Below are 22008 nucleotides of genomic sequence, written 5' to 3' on the forward strand. Positions count from 1 at the left end.
TTACCTTCGTGTTGCGGTCATATGTTTCCTTTAGCTGCAGGTGTTTTCCAGACTTGCTGGCGAGGTCCATCCACTTCCCTTTGAACCATTTAATGGTTGGTTTCTTCAGCAATGATTCAGCATTCACTTTAGCCACAAACGTGATGTTTTCACCTGCACAGAAGAACAATTTGGCATGTGGTTTATCTTTGAGGTTTTGCTGTTATTTTGTTTATTCTGTGATGAAAGTCTACAAATTATCAGCACATTACGTGCACATTTTATACATTCAGTGTCATGCTATATCTCTATGGATATAAAAATCGATAACTTTTATCACTTTCATTCATGTACATGTACATTTAACAAAACAGTTTATTAACAATTTGTTACAAATGGTAGTTTTCAAAAAAAGCACCAGTAAAATATTCTTAAAATAATTTCCAAAAGATAAGATAAGATGCTACTCTATTTATCCCTCATTGGGGAAAGTCGAGTTGGCTCAGGCAGATATAGAGCTAAGTAGAAGTAGAAGTAGTAGTAGTTATACTCATGAATTTCCATTGCTTCTTTTCACATTTCCCAATACCTTTAAATAACAAAAATTGCACTAACACTGATGTTATTTTATTATTATGTATTAAAAGAATTCCTGTATTTGAAGCCACTCACCTACAGTGACCTCTCCACTCTGTGGTTTTTCTGTAAAGAGTCCAGTCAGGTCCTGTCTTGTATCTGGAGGCTGGGGGTCTGAAAAGCCAACAGGTTCAGAGCAGAGTGCCACAGCACGAAGTTGAGGATCAAAATGTTAAATTCAAAAGCATGTTAGAAATCAGACCAGGAAATGAAAACCAGCATATCATGAGCTTGGAGCAATAGGGACGTTTTAAGATATTTATCAAGTTTTTATGTAATTCAAGACACTTTGGATAGGGAATAGGGTATGAAAATCCATTAAGAGAGACTTCTTACACTACATACAAAGGCAAGAGAAATCTATTTAAAGTTATAAGAGGATGGACTCGTGACTAATTGATTAAGTGCTTAATGACTAAACAAAGGAGTAAATGAGTGACTGAATGAACAAATGTGGGGACTTACTACCCTCAGCTGGAGGAGCATCTTGAGCTGGGGCAGCAGTTTGGTCCTCTGTGGGTGCTGCTGCAGGTGGAGCTGGGGCCTGCTCTGGTTCTGCACTGGACTCCCCCGGCCCATCAGCAGGGGCAACTGGAGCTCTTGTGTTACCATCTCCATAGAGATAACAAGTCACATGTTAAAGGGACAATGAAAAACCCACATACACATACACTATCCACTAAAGAGAAATCCACTCCAAAAAGCAAGTGACCAGTCTAACAAATTTAATTCATATTTGTGAGAAGGACTTAACACATTCATATTTTGTATATGAAGACACTTTTTTATTTTCTTTTTACATTTATACTATTTAATCTAATTGATATTCTTTTAAACACAGTTTTGACAGAGTGAAAATATTCTTTGGCAAACATTCATCGCCCAAATATTTCTTATGTCTTATCATTTTCAAACAGCCGGCTGATTTTCCATGCGTTATCAGCTGCCTCTCATGCCTATCCTGAGTGCCAGTCAAGTGGTGGTTACTCATGAGGAAATAATGTGCCGGTGTGAGGGTCAAGGTCGCTGTTCAGACAAACTAAAGGGTTGCTATGATATGAGCCACAGACAGCTGTGGGCAGTCTCTTGTAGCACACTGGGCCCATTAGTCTGCAGCCTTTCTTAAAGATTTGTTTCCACCTTATCAAACCCAAACAAACGACCTCAACAGGTCACACTGACAGACTGGCACAAATGTTGCTCTGTCACACACTTAGCACACAGTCATTCCAACATACAGTGCAGTGCTCCATAGATTTGATAAACTGCTGAACATGTGATTAGGCCAGTGATTAAGTCTTTATTAAGCTTGAGAGGTGCATTTGTAGTTGGATTTTGTTACATTTGGACAGAGCCAGCTGTTTACCCCTACTTCCAGTCTCTATGCAAAGATTGGCTAATAGTCTCCTGGTTGAAATTACAGTTCAGACATCAGAGTGGTGTCGATCTTCTCATCTAACTCTCTGCAATAAGCTAATAAGCATGTTTCCCAAAATGTCAAACAATTCCTTTAAAATATTCTTTTTCAGATAGACCACTCAAAGCTGTTTGTGAGATGTGCTGTTGAGCAGCTGTCAGAGAGTGCAGAGGGTGATTTTATGTGCAGAAACATCAAGTGCATGCAGTGCATCAAGTATTTACTGCCTCAGTGGTTTTCTGCATTGAGTGCTTCGTTTTGCTTTGTGCTCTGTGTCGATCAGCAGCCTCGCAGGTGAGCAAGCAGACACCTCAAACACACAGCTGTAGCATCAAAGTCTCCCACCTGGCTTTGATACAACTTTCAGCTCAAACTTGACCTTTGACCCCCCAGCAATCACTCCATAGACATTGGCATCTTCCTTGGTAATGGCTTTTATAGTGAGGGTGTGCTTGTTTCCGTAGGCTGTGATCACGTATTTGTTGCCACTAGCAATGTCCTTTGAGTTGCACTGCCATTTTACTTTAGCGTCAGGCTTCTCTGTCTCTGCTTCAAAGACCACAGAGGAGCCCTCCTCTGCCTCCCGAGTCTTTGGTTTCTTGGCAAATGCTGAAACTGGAGAGGGAGGGTGGGTTCAAAATAAAAAGTAAGCATTTGAAGTGTCTATTAGACTGTTTTTTAACATGTCTGCTGTTAGTGTGTAATCAAATCCTCTTGAGGAGAAAACACAGATACAGTAATTGTCTTGATGAGTGGATATTGATGTGAGTGTCATTACACTGTGAGTAAAACAAATAACAGGTAAGAGTAGGTGAATCTTTGCACTTAGAGAGTTTTGTTAAAAGAAATAACAGATCCAGATAAATGTTAATATTGTTTTTCCCCCAAACTTTTCATCCATTCTGAAACAGAAGCCAATGACTGGAGAAGGCAGAGAAAGAGAGAGAGAAAAGATGAAAGAGAGGTAGAGGGGTAGAGAAGGGGCATAGGGTATTCAGCAAAAGGAGAAGAAGGCTCATGAGCTGAGCGGAGCTGCTCATGTTGAAAAAGTACAGTGTTGTACAGTGTGCAGCACACTGGGTGGGGCTAAATGAAAACCGATAAATTTGCCTTTTCCCGCTCCCACACAGAATGTGATAACACAAACATCTGGCTTTCAAATAAGTCATATTTATGAAGTCACATGGTCACATATCTATCTATTTATCTATCTATCCATCTATTTATTTATCTATCTTTGAGTGGTCGAAAAGACTAGAAAGGTGCTATACAAATACAGAGCATTACTTAAGTAAGTACAGAAGCATTTTCAGCTAGATGTACTTAAAGTATAAAGAGTACTCATAATGCAGAGTAGCCCCTATTCAGAATGTCTTTCTATTGTATATTTGGATTATTATCACTGATAAACAAATACACAGCATTTAATTGTGTGTATTTTTAATGTGGAGCAAATTTTAAGTAATTTATATATTAAATGGTTATTTAATCTATAACAGTGCATTATAATTTATAAGATGAGAATATATGTAAACTATTAATGGGCAAAGGCACTAGTAGCTACAGCTGTCAGAAAGGTATAGTGAATTAAAATGCACAATATTTGCCTCTAAAAAGAAGTACAGTAGATCAGTAGTGTAATGTCTCAATCAATCATAGCTTAGTTCTTGAGTAAATGTACTTTGTCACATTCCAGAACTGCCTAAAAAAATGTTGGTCATTACAGGATGAACAATAGCCGTAGCACACACACTGTATCCATCCCTCCTGTCATCCTGATCAAGTGGTCTAATTAAGTCCATTCACATTTATGAATTCACATCCAGTCAAAACATTAGCTTTTGTTTTTGATTGTGGTGCTGAGTGGAACAGCCCAAAGCCAAACCAACGGTGGTCAGAGACTTATCTGGAACATCTATAACAAACTTCACACAATAACAGAACTATCTACACATATAAATAGTAGTAACAGGCATGGGTAGTGATCCTAAATGGGGGGAAATCAATACATGGTGTCTATCAAAAAGTGTTGATTTTAAGTTTAACAAAGTTTTACATTCATTGTGTAAAACAACCGGCTGTTGCCTTTCCTGTTGTGTGAGGGTTTTTTTTTTGAAAAGATATAAAAAGTGCCCAGCAATGTCCTTTTCAAACACTTGTCGTCTTTGAAAAGGACCTAAAAATAGTGAGTGTAACTGACAGCCCTGGAAGTAGACATGTGTTTAACAGTAACACCAGGTGTTTGGGACCATGAAATGTATGCAGGCAAAATGTAGGGGCTTATTATTTTCAGGTTTAAGTCCTGCACGGTTCAACAAAGCATTACAAAACCACACCAAACAAAAGAAACGCCACTTGCTGCAAGATGACCCTAATTTAAATATAGAATGCATATGTACCGGACTACTGAATGAGCAGTCTTGGCAGCCTTCAGCTGCAACAGGGGTGCAGGTATCATAGTTGAGGGATTAACTTGAGTATTTTTGTGACTCTAGAGGCACAGAAAGAATGATGTGCCTTCAGTCTGTCTGCAGCCAGCAGTTGTACGATGTAGCTCTCTTCATGTTGTCAATCCTTCATTCTGCTTTACCTTTCACACCTTTATCGCATTTAAGGTAAAATGACTTAACTAATCTTAGTTAATGTAAAATTCATTCAAAATTGTTTGTAGTGACTGGCAGTGAAATTACTAATAATACCACACTGTTAAATTAAATTCTCCTATTTAGATATTTAATTAAATTAGAGTTCACACTCAGGAAATATCTTGCTGGTATACTCTCAACAACTTTGTTAATTTAAGAACATAAATTCGTGTTGGTATAGGTTTATTTTTGGTAGTCTAGCCATAATATGACAGACAACAGATATTTATTTGGAATGTCTTTGTCTGAATACAAGATACTGATTAATTTCACTGACAGTCAGCTGACATGTTGAAGAGAGCTGGCATTTTAACACTGATATCATTACTTTAGGGATGGTTGGTGCTAATCCATGCAATATTAACCTTTTCAAAAAGAAAGTCTAATCTTTCCATGACTTAATGTAGTTTTCAAGACTTTCTTTTTTGTAATTATGTACTTCATTTTCATTTCCAATTAACATTTTATTATATTATTTATTCATGTATTATTTTTATCAATTAAAAATCTGCATCGTTTTAGTTAATAGCGTGTTTTAAAGGTACCTTGTGGAGTTTTTAACCATTAGTAGCGCTATAGGCCACTGTTTTCATGAGTGGGCGCTTATTTTGTTTTTATCATGCAACATGAAAGCACCTTTAATTAAAATGTGTCTTAAACCTGCAACATTGTTTTGGCTGCGAAATGTGTCTGAAAAATAATTGACTGCTTTGGCTAAAAACAACACTATGAAAATGTTGAGAGTGAACCAAAACAGTAAAGCTGCAGGGTGGACTGCTAAACAATGAGCTCAAAGTTTTCATAAAGCTCCTTAAAAGCCAAGTGGAGCTGCAGATTCAAGTTCATCACTTTTAGCAACCCCTTTCACATTGTCATTTTATAAATTATCATAAAAATATTGATTATAGACACTTTAAAATACACAGTTTTTACATTTAAGTTGGCAAAGCAAACCAAGTTTTTTAAATACTTCAAAACACTGAAAAAGATCGAGTTGATGATTGCATAGTCCTTCCTCACCGGAAAAATGGCCGTATAGGTTCCATTGGCTTATGTCACATGACTTACTTACTTCACGTGAATTAGATAACATACTTATTTTAACCCAAACCACAGTCTTTTCCTAAACCTAACCAAGTAATTTTGTTGTCTAATCCTAACCAAACTGTGACTGTTACAACGTTAACCACATGTTTAACATCATGTGACTTACGTCACTTGACTTAATCTACTTTATGTCCAGTATGCCTGTAGCTGGACTGGTACCTTCCAGCGATCATATATGTCGTTCTGGGACAACTGACAATGAACCTATTTTGTCATTTAGGTATAAGGACATGTTGTGATTGCAAGGTGTTGATCATAATTGATAATAAAGCTACAGGCAGAGACGATCACAAGTTATTGTCCTTAACAAATCCTTGAAGCTAAAAGTCTTGGCACGCACAAGCTGGCCATTTGGACTGTACTGTGTCACCTGATATGAGATATGTTGGGCTTCTCACTCCACAAACAACAATCCATTACACCTAAGAGAGGGAAAAAGACCTGGGGAAAGTCATTTGTCAAGTTGGAATCCTGTCAGGCACTTTTGGATCTGTGGTTTTGTGAATGCAGTGATGCTGAAAATGTGACACAGCAGACAGTGTTTCCACCTGGCCCATGTGACATGTAACTGAGTTCAAGGCCAAAAGGTGCTTAACTATGACACACTCACGACGAAGGGTGGATAATTGCACGTAGTATGTTGTAATTTAGGCTACTGCTACGTGAGTATTGGCACAAGCTAATAGTTCCAACTCATTTAGCCATGGCATGTTATTGAATTGTATGTGTTGACTTAATCTTAAACTGCATTCACTATCTGCAGACACAGGACATTTTAACCCACTTTACAATTTCATTTTTGTTTTCAATACACTTTAAAGTTAATATTCTTTTTTGGTTTATATAGGATTTTGCACCTTTTACTGTTTTTCATGCCTAATTTGTAGTATAGTAAAGTTTAAATGTCTTATCAAGGCATATATGCTTGTCCTACTGCTTGTTTGACTTCAATTTCTGGCAAATGGCTGAACATTTGCTTTTAATTGTGACAAAATGACAAAAATTGTGACTTAAAGAACACTATGGTTACACAATTTAAAAAAAACATACATACATGTACATACATGTAAAATGTAAATGTCACATTATTTTGCAAACAGTCACTCTCACGTGAGTGGTTTAGCTGTGGTTTACAGTTGCTTAAGAGGGGCGGGGCACAACACAGTAGAATATTCTCACCGATACTGTAATATCACATTGGTTGTTTCTTAGAAGAGGTTTCTGGTTAACGAGAAGATTGCACAATACAAGTAAAGTAACACCACTGGATATTCAGTTGCAACATGGTGCTAACAAAATAATGAGTAGGTAAATTAATAGGTCATGTGTACTGTTTGCTTTTTCATGAACCACTTTACTGAAGATAGACATGTGGTCTGACAACAGGACCATACTAATATCAAAAAGTTTGGTTTTTTAGACAATGCAATCTAAGATGGTCTATTTCCATAATGAATTTATGTGTCATGACAAAATTTTCAAAAGTAGCTCAATGAGCACACTTACCTGCTTTTTTGACTGGCTCTGGCATCCTGAATGATCTCCTCTTGTCCACAGCGCGACTCACTGTTCATAGACAGTCTGCTGTCTATCTCAGCCCCCTGCTTTTAATACGTGCCCCCCTCTCCCCCTCCTCTTTGTGAACCATCCCATCTCTCCTGCCATTTTCTTTTATACACACACACACAATGTCCAAAAAACAACAACCACCCCCCTTCATCCTCCCCATCAAAGCTCATCCCATCCCAGCAGCAACTCTGCCCCCAGCCCATCCCCCCCAAGCCACGTCTGACCGAAGTCTATATTTCAACCATCCTTTCCTCCAACACCTCAGTTGACTGATAGGCCTCGAGAGGGAGGGGAAAGGATGTAAGGCTAAATTTAGAACCTTGAATCCAAAAAAAAATCGCTCTCCTGTGTTGCACCCTGTCACCCTGTAAATCTAAGAATGAATACAAGAGGATAGTTGAGAATGAAAGTGCCACAGTACTTGTTTTATCTATATGAGTTCATTTTCCCTTGATTAATTAACAAGGTCTTTGTCCATTAAGTTACATTAACCCTCTGGCGTCTAGATTTATTTTGTTTAGTTTTTGCAGACCCTGCATTCATTTTTGTTTATCACATTTTAAACCATCTGTCCTCATGACACATGCATGGTATAATTTTTCCAGCACAAATTCAGCTATCATTTTGTGTATTTAACAAAGTATAAAGCTGCCAGGAACCCAAAATGTATTTATTGTGTAATTTTACACGCATTTCCAAAAGATTTGTGATAATCATTCAAAATGTATTGCTATAACAGTTCAAGGTTGGAAAATTATGTTTATACACACAACTACAGCACACAAATGTAAGAAACGTAAGTTCATTTTTGTGCCCTTTTCATAAAAAAAGTAGTGTATATGCCTGAAAACGAATGGAAATATTAATTATTCAAAGTTAAAACATTTTAAAGAAATGTTTTATAGTCCACAGACATAAATGGGATACCGTGTGAAAGCCCCTTATCAGCACTTTCAACTGATTTCCTCAGCTTGCCACTTTATAAAAAGTAATGTTACTATTAACAAACATGCTCAGTCTATGCACTGATAAACAGAAAGACTCAGATTTTCACCTTCCATTTTACTTGTAAGCATTTCACCACACAAGATACCATCACCATTAATTACGATAATCTGATGCCCAAGTGTACTGGTATACTCCATGTACTGTATAGCTTTCATATTATTTATTGCATCTACAGTAATGTAAGACTGATTATCGAGCTCTGGTTAAGTTGTACGGTATTCTATTCTATTCAAGGCCATTTCTTTTCATCTTCTCACCTGTTAGTTGTGGGTATCAATTGCAACTTGACCATTGAGGGGAGCTGTTGGCTCTTGGGACACCAGGTGCTGAAGTATTTTTATATTTGCATACTACACTCATTACATTTTAGAAAGATAATATTCTTTTGTATTGCAGTGTTTGTGTTTATGTTTTTTTATTATTTGAGGTTTAAATGTTGTTTTGTTATATTTTATTGTATTTCATCTGTAAAAGTAGTTTGAAATGTGGTAAATAATTTTTCCAATTAAAGAGAGGTTTGATGGTAGTGAAGTTGATGGGCATTTTGGAGCCTCTCGGTATGTCTCTAAAAATTCAGACAGCTAAAAACTGGACACTTTCACTGCATAGCATACTATTAAGATAAAAACTCCAGATGTGTCACTTTGTGCACCCACTATGAGTAGAGAGTTGGTGCTTGTAGTGTAGTTGGTGCCAGATACATGTAAGAAGTGGGTGACAGGCCATTTCTTCCCCTTGCCCTGCATTAACCTTTTAGTTCCTCATATTCACCAGTTATCTTTACAGCTTTAATGAAAGGTGAGATACTTTATCTATTAACCTAACACTACACAACTTTATACAATGTTTAGCTCTTCTTCTTCTGCTTTTACCTCTGATGTGGATTGTTATCTCTTACCAAAGATCTTCACAGCAGAAACAACACACATATATTTATGAACAATTTATTTTTTACAAGTCATTTTTAATCATAACAATGTCATGTACGTATACAAAACATTTGTGTCATGTGAATAATCACATTAATGGTCTTATCTTCATAATGACTTTTTTAAATATTAAATTGCAACGGAAATATGTACATACAGTAGTCTTACCTACTGTTTAAAGAGAACTTAAGCATGTCCAACACAAGAAGAGTCAAACACACTAGGACAATTTTTGTACAGATTAAACAGAAGAGATATAATGTGTTTATTAGTGAACTTTGGAGGCCAGATGGACAGAATTTGTTATCTTTGGGACGAGCCAGGCTAGATGTTTCTCTATGGGGCTATAACAGTGACACAAAAGTTTGGCATTAAAAAAAGTAAAAATAAAACACAGGCATTAAAAATTATTTAATTTTAATATGTTTGGCAATTTTTTAATGAGTGGTCACTGGTTTTCAGTTTCAACTTTCTGTCACTGTTTTGGAGTGGAGAGGAGGGGTCTGAGGGGAGGGGCAAGAACAGTGTGATTTACATATAATCGGCACACTAAGGAGAGAACTTCACTTTTCCAGAACCAGCTGTCCTCTCATCTGTCCTCTGAAGTTTCTGTCATATAACGTGCATGTCAATAAGACAGAAAGTTGAACCTGAAAACCAGTGACACTGAAAATAAGAGTGACATGAAGAAAAAATCTGAAGATTGTCATTGAAAAACACATCACACTGAAAAATAGGTATTTTTTCTACGTTTTTCTTTTTCAGTGAGACTTTTTTCAGTGCCAATACAACTTTTTGCCAATGTTTCCTTTTTCAATTCCGGTTCTTCTTTAAATTCAAAATTGTATCTTTGATGCCAAAATGTAATGTCACTGTTCTATCTATTGCCTCCTTCTTCCAGTCTTAATGCTAAGATAAACCCATGCTTGCCATAGCTTTATATTTGCTGTATCTACATGAGAGTGGTTTCAATCTTCGCATAACTGTCAATTGATTTTTCAGACAGAATTGGAGTCAAAAGTTCACATGTCAAAATCAGATTTTGACATGTGAACAGAGATTTGAAAACCAGTGTCGTTTGTTAAAATACTGAGCTCTAAAACTGAGCACTATCATTGTATGTTCATGTTGGTCAGTAGTGGTTTTTCTGATTTAAAGCTAATACCTCAGCCTCATACCTGCCAGTTTATTAGGTACACGTAGCTAAAACTATTACAACATCCCTGCAATAAAACAGAATTGCATGACAGCTATAACCAATTTTTGATGAAACTATAGTTTGTGGTGCTGTTGAATCGTTTTGCATTCCACATGTCCTCCTGAACCCTAGCAACAAATACCTTGCAGTTCCAACTCTAGCCACCATTTCGAAATTGCTGCACTACAAAGTAGCTTGCTGCCTGGTAGGTTGGCTGGGTAAAGAGTGCAGATTTTGCATATGTCATAATATATATATGTATAGTATATATGTCTAAGGGAGCTTTTTCAAATCTGAGGGAGCCAAAAGGGACAAAATTCAGAAGATATTTATAACACTTTTTCAACTTCACAAATCCTGTACACATTTTCAAATAACAGGTACATTTTCATATTTGGTCCTGACTTTGTTTCCACACTGCTACTAAATATTTTTTTTCCCAGGAATTAAGACAGACAAACCAAACTGAGCTTTGTTTCTACTTAGGGTGACAAAGAAGAAAAGAAAATGCTGGTCTCCAACATCTTGTTACATAGAGTCTTTGGGGATTTTGTCTCTTGTTCCATGCTTTTATGCTGCATTGGCTAGTATCTTCAAAAGACTGATCCCACTTTACAGCAATAATGGAGCTATTCACAAAATGCTATACACCAGATTAGCAAGGTTGATCAAGCATCTAACACCAGAAACTACACAAACTACTCCAATGTCAACACTTGTCACGAGTAAATCTTGACATTTCAGTCTATCCTACACATATGGTTTTCTCTCCAGATGACTCTTCCCCAGAACCTCATCACTGAACTGGTACGTCAGCTTCTTTTTTATCTTTTTCACCTCTCCAGTTTTGCCGTAGTTGCGCAGGGCACGGGCCATCTTCTGATAGGTCATTTTTTTGCGGTTTCCCTTCTGGATTCCCCAGCGGTGTGCAAGAGCCTCCTTGTGTTTGGAAGAAAACTGGAATGTCCCTTTGTCTCTGTCAACCCACCAGATACTGTCCTTCATATCGCCGTTCCTTAAAAGGTCCAACAGGAACTGGTACAAACGGATCTTCTTTTTATTGCCTTTTGGAAACATCAGAGAGTTGCACCATTACTAATTTTAAACTGATGTTATCCTATTAATTTTGAACAAATTTAGTAATATTACTCGTTGGAAATAAAAAAAAACTATCACATTCACAACCATCCTCATTTATTAGTCTTGGAATAGTGACACTATAAATGGTGTGGTACAAATTCTTTAACTGTAAACAACACGTTTTCACTCCCAACTCGTGGTAAATCAACACTTGGGGCAAGTTTAATCTCAAAACTTTATGCACGGTTTGCTACGGTTTCGGGGCTGAATAACATGCTTCCTCAAAACAGTGTCGTTTGGTACATGTGTCAGAGGTGTTACCCAATCAGCAGCGACATGTAAATAAACACAGCCATGTTTAAAAGGCATTAAGTATGGTGCGCTTGCGTACACAACAGGACGGTAACGGCACCACTGTTTCACCCTTGGTGTCACTTTTTAACGCACTGGGTACTCCTCTGGCGCCATTTTTGCACATGCAGGGCTCCGTGGTCAAGGTAGCAATAATAAACAAGAAATATCCAGTTGGACTTTCAAAATGAAACACATAGGTAACGTTGTGAAATGGTCGCAAGTTGGTTAGGTTAAGGAAAAGATCATGCTTTGGATTAAAATAAGTGTGTTATGTAAGTTAAGTTGTGTAACTTAAGTTAAAAAGAAGTCAACATTGACTATTGATTTCACATGGGAAACAAACACCAGTCTCCTGGGTGAAAGTGAAAGAGTTATTTATACTAAGCTTACTTTTAGCAATAATGCTAAAGGGATACCCAGTGTGTCAAAAAGTGATGCCAAGGGGTCTTAACCGAGAGTCCATGTATGACGACTTGGGACTGAGACCAGGTTGGTTTTTGCTAGTTTCAACCAGTCTAGACCAACCATTTATATACCATAGATATGAGACCTCAAATATTAAGCTAATAAGACAATTTAACTGTGTGTAATGACTACAAAAGGAAACTTTCTAGATTCCAAGAAATGCAGATTTAACTCTCCACTACAGAAAGTTCCAGGTAACTGTAACTATAGCCCCTTTTCCACTGTATGGTACCAGCTCGACTCGCCCCGACTCTGTCGATATCTGTCTTTACATTCTGAGTAATGTAGAAACGTTTTAACTTAAATCAAGAGACAGCTGTGTGTGTGTTGCATTGAAAATTACGTCGCGGCAGTTGTGTGTGGCATCGCTATGATGACCAGATTCATTAGCCGCTTTTTAAGTCCCCATATCTCTTTTCAAGGAACTAAAAGGTTCATTCAGCCCACTCTTGTGTGCGTTTCCACTGTGGTCTAAAGACCTGCGAAGATTAGGCAAATTAACCAGCTGATGCATAGGCATCATTATTTGTAACCACTATCCATGTGCAACATTAAATGAACATCAGATTTGACTGGAATATAATGAAAAACTATAGGCTTTGCTTGACCATTAAAGCAGCTTTTTTGTGTGGGAGCTATAATGAAGAGACAGACGATAAAGATCGTTACACATTTAATAGTAGCCAAACAAACTGCATAAAGCCGTAAAGTTCTTAAAATAACTCCAGCACAGAGAAAGCAACACAAAAATAAAATCGCAGTTTGGAAGGTTATTAAAACATTTCCAGCGACAAGAGCTGCAGTCATCTGAGTGTTGGAGGAACGTGATGTTTAACGAGCTTAATTAACACTGTTAACACTGGGAGTTCCTCCAAAGGTGCGGTATAGTTCCTTTGGTCGAAACGCACCTATTGAGGGGCGCTATCTCTGGGTACTATCTGCAATGGAAAACGGAGCAAGACCAAACCGAGTCGAATAGAGTAGAGTCGATGCAAGTTGAGCTGGTACTGGTAATGGAAAAATGGCATGAAACTCCTGAAATAGATTACTGTAACAACAAAAATTAAATCTGAAATCTAAGACACTTACTTGATAGTCAAATTATCAAAACTGTCAGATTCAGTAGGCCTACATATATATAGTTGCCATTATTTGCAATATGTGATAATTTAAAGACCATTCATGTTCTATCTCTGGTTTACTTTGTTTGGAACATGATTCTGAGATGCCCTGAGCTGGACAGATGGTCTCTTGGAGAACCGTGGTTACTTGTTTATCTGTGTGTTCTCTATTCATCTGTGCACATTTATACTCTAAATGTACAAGGACTCTGTAAGGCCACACTCAGATTAAAAAGGATGTTGCATTAAAAAGAAATGCAAAGGGATGCGTTGTTGTGGGCAAAGTATCAATGAAGTAGATGACATACAGTCACTGCCACTGAAGTGCTTGCATAGTTGCTTGAGTAACAAAGAACATCATGCAACTATTTAGATAGAGATAAGATACAATATAATATACAGGCACTGCAGACACAGCTCATGCTCCGCTGGCCTTGTCAAGATGGCCAAAAGAGGAAGTGTAGAGCGAGCACGTAATTGCTGAGGAGATCTGGGGGTTACACCAGCAAGCTACAGTTACCTGCAAGACCATTTACAAAGAGTGAGTAAGTAAATTCTGTTGTGATGGACATGACACCTGTTCAGTAAACAAGGTGCTGACTGCCAAATATATGCAGCAGAAACTGGTTAAATTAGACAGGGCAGACCAAAAGATGACTACACATCTCTGACATGTCTCATCACAAGGCCCAAGAGGTAGCCACTTTGGATAGCATGCCATTCTCCTAGTACATCTGCTGGGTTATTTCCACAGCCCAATGTAAGAATTCTTGAGATGCAAGAATCTAAAGCAAGTCCAGTGACTTAGCACTTCTAGATATACCATGACCTAGATGACTGAGAATCTTCACATGGCCAGCACAGTTGGTGTTTCTTAAAGTAACCGTGTTTACTGCTGTGTGCGCCCTCTGCACATGCAGTTACAGTATGAAATGGCCCATAAACGTGGTTCCTTACCCAGATCTCCTGGTGTGACATATGAGACTCGCTCTCTCAGACACTCATCATCAGACACCTCCAGCGGGGGACTTCGTCCTTCGTGCTCCTCATCATCAGAGCTGCGCTGGGACACGTGTGGTTGATACACAGGTCGAGAGAAGAACGCTACCTATAACACAGGAGCCAAAGTTTATTAGTCATTTGAAGTCATTTTACTTTTCAGTAATTCCCTTCATGTTTCTCCAAGGTTTTAAAAGAACACTTTTCCATTCTGTTTGTTTTTGTAAAGTCAGTATGTCTTTTCTTTTTTGTTTATACATTATGCGAAAGGAAAAATAAATCTAGTATAATTTTATGGAATCCTGCATGACATGTTTAGAAATTAGAGGATCTGACTGGGAAAATAAAACAAGCAATGTTTGGCTGTACAATGTGACCTTGTCATGCACATGTATGTTTGGTAGCAATGAAAAGAGTGCAATTGTTGTCCTTATACCCAGGGAGTGAACGCCAAACTGCAGAGCTTAACTTGAGCTTCACTGGCAATGATATTCAGTTGTGGAAAGTAAATAAGTACACTACTAAGCACTCTACTTGTGTAGAATTTTGAGGTACTTCAACTTGAATATTTCCATTTTCCAATCTACTTTTTACTCCACTAAACATATTTACCAGCTATAGTTACTATAAGTTTACATATAAACTAAATGATCAGTTTATAAAATATTATGCATTATTGCCCATTGGGTTATGAAGCAGTTAAAATATGCTCCACCGTGACCAACATTTAAGCAACACTTACATGGTAATGCATCACTAATAACAACCCAATCATATAGAAATATAACACTGGCAGGCATCATTCTGCATTATGAGAACTTTTACTTTTGATATTTTAATAATTTTACTAAAATTTTACTTTACTAGTTTTGAATGCAGAACTTTTACCTGTAATAGAGTGTTTTTGTAGTGTGGTACTTTTACTTCCAAAAATCCACTGAATACTACTTTCACCAGTGATGCTTTTTACATCTCATCCTACACAAACAAATACCTTTTTAATGGCTTTTTATTTTAATTCTCTGAAAATAACTTTCATACAGCCATATTTGGCACTTTAAGTATTTTGGATCTATTTTGCATTGGATTATTATGAAGTACAATTAGGTGATTTAGAGAGATCATGTTGCTACTCATATATTGTGCTGTACCTAACATCAGGCACATATTCTGAAGCGTGGGTTTTTACTAAAGTCTTCTCACTGTAAGTGAAAGAGTATGGCAACATCTCTCTGCATGAGCTGTGATGTGTGGACGCTGCTATAGCTGTATGCCTGGGTGGGCAACACTTCAATACACGTCAACATATTCATAACATCCTTTACAAAAAGCAGTTAGTGGTGGAAACCTACATGTGAATTCCATGTGTGAACAGTGGTTTTCACATTGTATTCTCATATCACGTTTCTATTGATGCATTAGCACCTTATTTTTATCACATACAAACACATTTTCCTCTAATTGTGAAAATGGCAGTCCTTTTTTTCAAAAGGGAAATTCAACTTGCTCACTAGTGAAAACCATCATGTAACCCATAAGTACGCATACTTTGTGGCTTCTTTGTAAGGCTACAAACAGCAAAAACACAAATTGTGAAGCTGAAATGAAATGTTTCTTGTGTTTTAGTAGGTAGGTGTTTGTGTACGTATGTTAGTTGTATGTCTGTGTCCCATGCTTTAAGAAAGGATTTTAACACTGAAAACTGCTATTTAAAGTTTCATAGCATCCCATTCAACTGTGATTGCTGGGTGTACCATGCACAATAACAATCCTAATCAAATTGCAGTTCACCTGTGAGCAGAGCACAATGCACACACAAAAACTAAATGAAATGAAATGAAAATTTTTGAATATATTCTTTCAAAGTGAAAAGGCAGTATCCTATAATAGTTAATTGTAGTATAGTTAAAAGTAATTAATACCAGGAAGGAACAAGAAGTTTATTTAGGTATGAAGAACAAATGCTTCCCAGTATTGCTAAAGATTGAAGGTATTTAAAATATGTTGTTTTATTTATTTATTTTTTTACTATTTTTACTATATGAAAAATTGAAAAATGGAATTTATGTTTGATATTTGACTACTTCACATGTTCACTGACTTTTTGATTTTTTGATCAAGTCAAAAATACAAATTGAAAAAAACGGGCCACGCACCAAATTTGATTTTATTTAATTTGTCTGATTTGTGTAACCAGGAAGTTGCTGACTTCTTTGGATGTTGCACTTGATAAACATGCAGTAAATACACTTGGGCCATGGCAGTACCTGATTTATTGGTATAAACATGAGCCTAAACATCAATTTTAAGTTGTTTTTTTAACTACGTATTTTGGGATATTAAAAAAAAGGCTCAATTTGCACAGTCTAACTTAATGTGTGTGTGTACTGGGACAGGAATGGTAATGCTTCAGAACTTGCCTGAGAATCCTCCAAGATTTCTTCAGTATCAAATTAATTCTGTAATAACTCACTCTTTCCATGGCAGCATTATACTTACAGTGTCTTGTAAGAGTTTATCTTTTCACACAAGTGAAGACTTTTAAGGTGACATTTTTCAAAATACTTCGTTAAACCATTAACAATATTGGTGTTCAAGCCTATATTCATTACGTTAAATGAGGTAGCGCCATCGTCTAAGTGTATTTTGTTGCAAAGTTAGGCTATCAAGTACAACACACAAAGAATAACTTGTCACACAAATCAGACACAGTAAGTATCTAACTCAAATTTGGTCCATGGCCCATTTTTTAATTTCCTATTTTTGACTTGGGCATAACATCAAAAAAGTATAAAAGCCAGTTGTTAGGATTGTTGTTGGATTCATAGAATAAATAATAACAGAACAAATGGTCCATGGATTTAAATCCATGACTCCTTTGGCCTCACCATTACCTCCAGTGGAGAAAGTGTTGGTGTATTTGGAAAGTCTGTAATCCTGACTAGAATTGTAAATTATGAATAATATAACAATACATATACATACAATGTAAGTTTTATGGTACATGTGATTACAATTTCTTTTATGTTCTCTTTTAGATTCTGTCTTTTAATGTCTGTTTTGTTATTTAAATACATGTAAATGCGCTTTAAATTACCTTAAGTAAATATGCCTTTCTGACCTCTGCTTGTCTTCACAGCTTGAGCTTGTAATGATATATCCAACAAATGGTATGTGGAAGTGTCGAGGTTTCAGATTTAAAAATGTTCACTTGGTTAGACACACTGTACTTGTAACTTGTTATGTAGTCCAACACCAGAGATCTCTGTTCTACTTGAAGCTTAGCTGAGCCTTCAGACCCTACTGAAACAAAATTTTCATTTTAAACTGAAAGAAAAACTAGAAACACAGAAAAAAAAATAAAAATTAAAGTTTTTCTTGTAGCTCAAAGATTCACTTCCTGATTTTTGTCACAGGACCCTCTAACTCCTCAAATGTCCTCTCGGATTATAAACCCAACTGTGAATTATGTTGTCTCTGAAGATGTCTGCGTTTGAAGACGTCTCACTTCAGGTCATTACTGTCATCACTTCAACAATGAATGAGGCATCATTGCATTGAAGTCCCTGACTAATTATACAGCACATAACTCATCAGTTACTCTAACATTAAATTGCTTTAGTAAAAAAACAAACAAAAAAACAGCCATTATTTGTTTATTTGTCTGCATTTATTAGTCTACATTTATATTTGAATGCATGTAGTTGTTTGTTGTGTGCAGGTGCAACCGTGTGTGTGTGTTGATTTACTGAAAGTCTGTTAATTTTTTTAATCCATGAGTGTTTTGTTGTTGTTGGGTGACAGAAGGACTTACTGGTTGCTGTAACACATGTGAATTTGCCCCAAGATTTGGATCAAGCAGGTTTTCGGGTTCATATCGTATGGCCTCGTGTCGTATGAGGCCGGGCGGGTGGAGAGCCTGCACACTCTGCAGCTCTGTGAAGTTGGCCTCCTGCAGGTTTTCAAACTCTACAGGGTGTATGTGAGGGTGAGTGTGGTAGTCCCAGTGATCTAAAGAGAGAGAAGTGAGAAACTTCATAATGGCCACAGCTTTTTGTGGTTTCTTAAGGTCACTACTTTGGTGTCTCAACAGTTGACACTTGTATTGTACTCCTACAAAAAAAAAGACCCTAGTAAGTTTAAGCCTCATACAAAGTCACGAACATGTCTTTTATAACGTGATATAGTAGAAATACATGTTTAAAAGTTTAGAAATGCCAGACTGTCTATGAAAATCATACTGACTTGACAACGAGCTGCTTACTCATAGTGCTTGAGTTTGCATAAACCGGGTGAAATGAGGGGAATAATAGAGAATTCAGCATGAAGCTCTTTCCTGTTTGTTGCCACACTAGAAGTGTCGCCACAGCCGTTGGCTTTGAATTTGCGCTCCTCCTCATGTTGTCCTTGACTATGTTTTTCAGAATGTATTTTAGAATTAAACAAGAAAATTTTAACATGCCAGCTCTCAAGTTTCACTATGGAAATAGAGGAGAGCCAAATAGAAGAGAACAAGTATATCACACACTCTTAAAAGTAATAAATGAAACTGGATAATAATGCCATGTTGCACATCGACTTCAACACTGTAAGATCCTTCTTTTGTATATCAGTATATGTAGTGTATTCATTTTTATTTAAAGATTGTAGTAATAGGTGTGAGATATTCAGATATTAGACAACTGAAGCTTTCTCAGGGGGTTATAAGGCAAGGGAAAAGAATTTTCCCCCTATTTAGATTGTTTTGGGGCAATATTCAAAACAGTTGATTACAAGAGAAAGTAAAGCACCTCTCTTGTATCAACAAAACCCCATGGGGCGAAAGTTGTTCTATGTCTGTAGTTGTAGCGAGCCGAAAGAAATGGCATCTGTTTCCTGTGTTCCATACACCCTAATGTGGTGCGCTCCAGCTGCACACACTGCAGACTTTTTATGTACAATATACCAGAAAAAGTCAGTGTCACCACATCAGGTCATGGTGATTAATGTGAAGAATAAAATGACAGCTGACTAAATGACTAAAATTACAATTTTCTTTTAGTGAAATGAAGACACTTCAAAACAAGAGTCAAGTCGGTGGATTTAGTATGTGTCATTAACATTTGCCCGTACAATCATCATCATTCGATTGCATTTTTAAAAATCTTTCATTTAAACCTCATTCACTGTGATTAAATAGATCAACTGGGGATTTAAATTGAAACGCTTTTGAAACAAAATCAATGTTGAAGTAAAACTCACCTGCCTGGATATCAGCATCTAAAACATATGGATTATAATATTCTGTAATTGGATGTCTGTAGATCTCAGGATCGTACATTTCTTCTGAGTGCTGAAAGAGCAAATAAAAACACTTTCAGCCACAAAATATCATGACAGGAAAATATTATTATATATATTTTCTGGATGGTGTATATGAAACAGACAACATCCATTATATCATTACTCATGTAATCATTTAATGGAAATAATCAAACTCACCTTTTATGAAATATTCACATTGTTTCTAAATATGTAAATTAGATGATACATTAGGAGTAATTGTGTTTTAATAATGATTTTTTTTTCTTGCCACTACTGTTCTGAAACTGTCAAGATCTTTTGAGTTTCATTTTCATGTTGCCTGTAATATAAAAGACTTCTAGACTTTGCGTCCTGTATTCAAATTGAAGTAGACTCACATTAAGTCATCTAATTTTAAATAATACATGTCCGTCCTCTTGACTCTTAAATGTGTTTCTGGTTAATGCTGCATTAAAAACAAACTACTCCTACAAGGAACTCTTTCAAGCTTCACATGCTAGAAAGTCTCCTGAGAGTTTAGATAATAAGAAAATAAATAAGATACTTACAGGTGGGATGAGGTAGCTCTCCATTCTGTATGGATGCAACATGGAGACCTCTTCTCCAGTAGACCAAGTCTCAGACGCTTTACTGGCAAAACACTCTCTCACAACCTTTCAAAACTTTTGCGGCACCATTGCACAATGTTTCAAAATTTCCTCTCACTCAACAAAGACCAAAAAATGTCTCTCTCTCTCTCTTATTGTATAGTGAACACTTAAGAACTTAGCTACTCTCGGAGGCCTTCAGCTGTGTCAGATAAAATTAAATTAACAAGGCCCGCTGTTTGACTGTAAAATGAAAAAGGAACTTTTGACTTCTGTAAAATGTCTGTGGGTGGGAGCAATAGAGTGTGTCTGCTAAAGGTTCCTGGTCATTGATGATTTGTCAGGGGAGACCATGAAACTCCATATTTATCAGGGTCTATATACTGTTCCCTCCTCTTAGCAGCCAATCATCTTCAAGGCATTTCCTCACTGTCAGTCCCCCCCTGATGTGGCAAACACAGGTTGCAATGAACTGTTGAACATTTTAAGTTTAAGTTTGGTTGATTTTATTAATATCCTTTGCTTTTAAAATATGTTTAATTCAAACTATAGCATTGGCTATGGTCTCAACAGCAGTATCTGGTGAAAAATGTGGCTTTTGTCATACAAGGCATAATGGGTACCATTTAGCATTTTTATGCAGTATGTAAGCATTCAATAAACAGTTTATTACAATGTTATTCATTGCAGATATAAGGAACTGTTTGTGTTTATTAATGTGTTTTTGCAGAGCTGATGTATAAAGCTAATGAATGATAATATACTAAAATATATCTAATAATATAAATGTCTTAATTTGAGGAAGTTATAATTGTTGACAAATACTGAATATTAACACTTATGTCTACATTACAGAGTGTCATAAACCATTTATTTAAGGTTTAAATAAGGCTTATAAATGCTATATTGGGGGGGTTTAAGTTATGTATTTCAGGACAACAAAGACAGGATTGTGAAGCAATGGATATTATTTTTAGCTGTTAGTACACTGTGTGAAGTTTAAGTGTCACATTGTAAACAATCATGCATCCGGGTTCTGAATGCAAACCTGAAACTGAAGGACTGAAAGTGTACGCTGTGGCAAAATGACTAAAACATGTTGTGGGGTGATGTAAACAGAAGTTTGTTTAGGAAAAATGTTGGCACACAAACATGCCCACACGCACTCGCACAGACACACACACACACACACACACACACAGCTGGAAGATAAGATGAAGGTACAGTATCTGTGTTGTAACCACATTGAGTGAAATGAAGATTATTATTATCACAAAGAGGAGATACTGTTCTTGGGAGGAGATTGAGTCCATCTGCTGTAATTACCAACTAAGAAACTGCAAAAGCCTGTTTGTTTGGCTCAGTAAAACATTGTTATGTAACATACTATGGATATTTATTCTGTCCACTGTACGTTCTCAATGCATTGGGGCAAAATGAAAGTTAAATATGTTGGTTACCAGTTTCTGAACACATCAAGGCAACTGTAATAACTGAAGATACTGCATATTTCCCAGATGCTGAGATAACTGTTAATAAGTGAATAGTACAGTTAACAGTGTAGCACAAATCTGTGTGTATATTGTTAGCGCTGCCTGTTGTAGAGGAAG

At 36.7% G+C, this 22008-nt stretch overlaps 2 protein-coding genes across 2 annotated transcripts in view; both read right to left on the minus strand.

The window, feature by feature from the left end:
• Positions 1–7339, minus strand: part of mybpc3 (myosin binding protein C3) — a 36747-nt gene extending 29408 nt beyond the window's left edge. Inside the window, exons 1-4 of the mRNA XM_046032028.1 lie at positions 7291–7339; positions 1084–1227; positions 652–729; positions 5–153 (exon numbers count right to left, since the gene is read on the minus strand). Of these exons, the coding sequence (XP_045887984.1) occupies positions 5–153; positions 652–729; positions 1084–1227; positions 7291–7315 (396 nt within the window). The 5' untranslated portion in view covers positions 7316–7339. The remainder of the gene's footprint in view (positions 1–4; positions 154–651; positions 730–1083; positions 1228–7290) is intronic.
• A 1950-nt stretch (positions 7340–9289) lies between these two features.
• On the minus strand, positions 9290–21061 carry spi1b (Spi-1 proto-oncogene b). The gene is made up of 5 exons (XM_046033074.1): positions 20360–21061; positions 19749–19839; positions 18322–18518; positions 14466–14616; positions 9290–11552 (listed from the first exon to the last, which is right to left on the minus strand). Exons 1-5 carry the CDS (start codon positions 20399–20401, stop codon positions 11239–11241), a joined length of 795 nt encoding a protein of 264 aa, XP_045889030.1. The 5' UTR covers positions 20402–21061; the 3' UTR covers positions 9290–11238.
• Between the last annotated feature and the right edge of the window lie 947 nt (positions 21062–22008).

Source organism: Micropterus dolomieu, linkage group LG20 (assembly GCF_021292245.1).
Source record: "Micropterus dolomieu isolate WLL.071019.BEF.003 ecotype Adirondacks linkage group LG20, ASM2129224v1, whole genome shotgun sequence".
Classification (NCBI taxonomy): Eukaryota; Metazoa; Chordata; class Actinopteri; order Centrarchiformes; family Centrarchidae; genus Micropterus; species Micropterus dolomieu.

What these genes read in the sequence shown, in the direction of transcription:
- spi1b (XM_046033074.1), bottom strand. Translation starts at nt 20,401, where the DNA reads ATGTTGCATCCATACAGAATGGAGAGCTACCTCATCCCACCT. An exon ending in AGAGCTACCTCATCCCACCT is followed by an intron (nt 19,840 to 20,359) that starts GTAAGTATCTTA and finishes TTGCTCTTTCAG; the next exon opens with CACTCAGAAGAAATGTACGA. An exon ending in CACATGTGTTACAGCAACCA is followed by an intron (nt 14,617 to 18,321) that starts GTAAGTCCTTCT and finishes CCTGTGTTATAG; the next exon opens with GTAGCGTTCTTCTCTCGACC.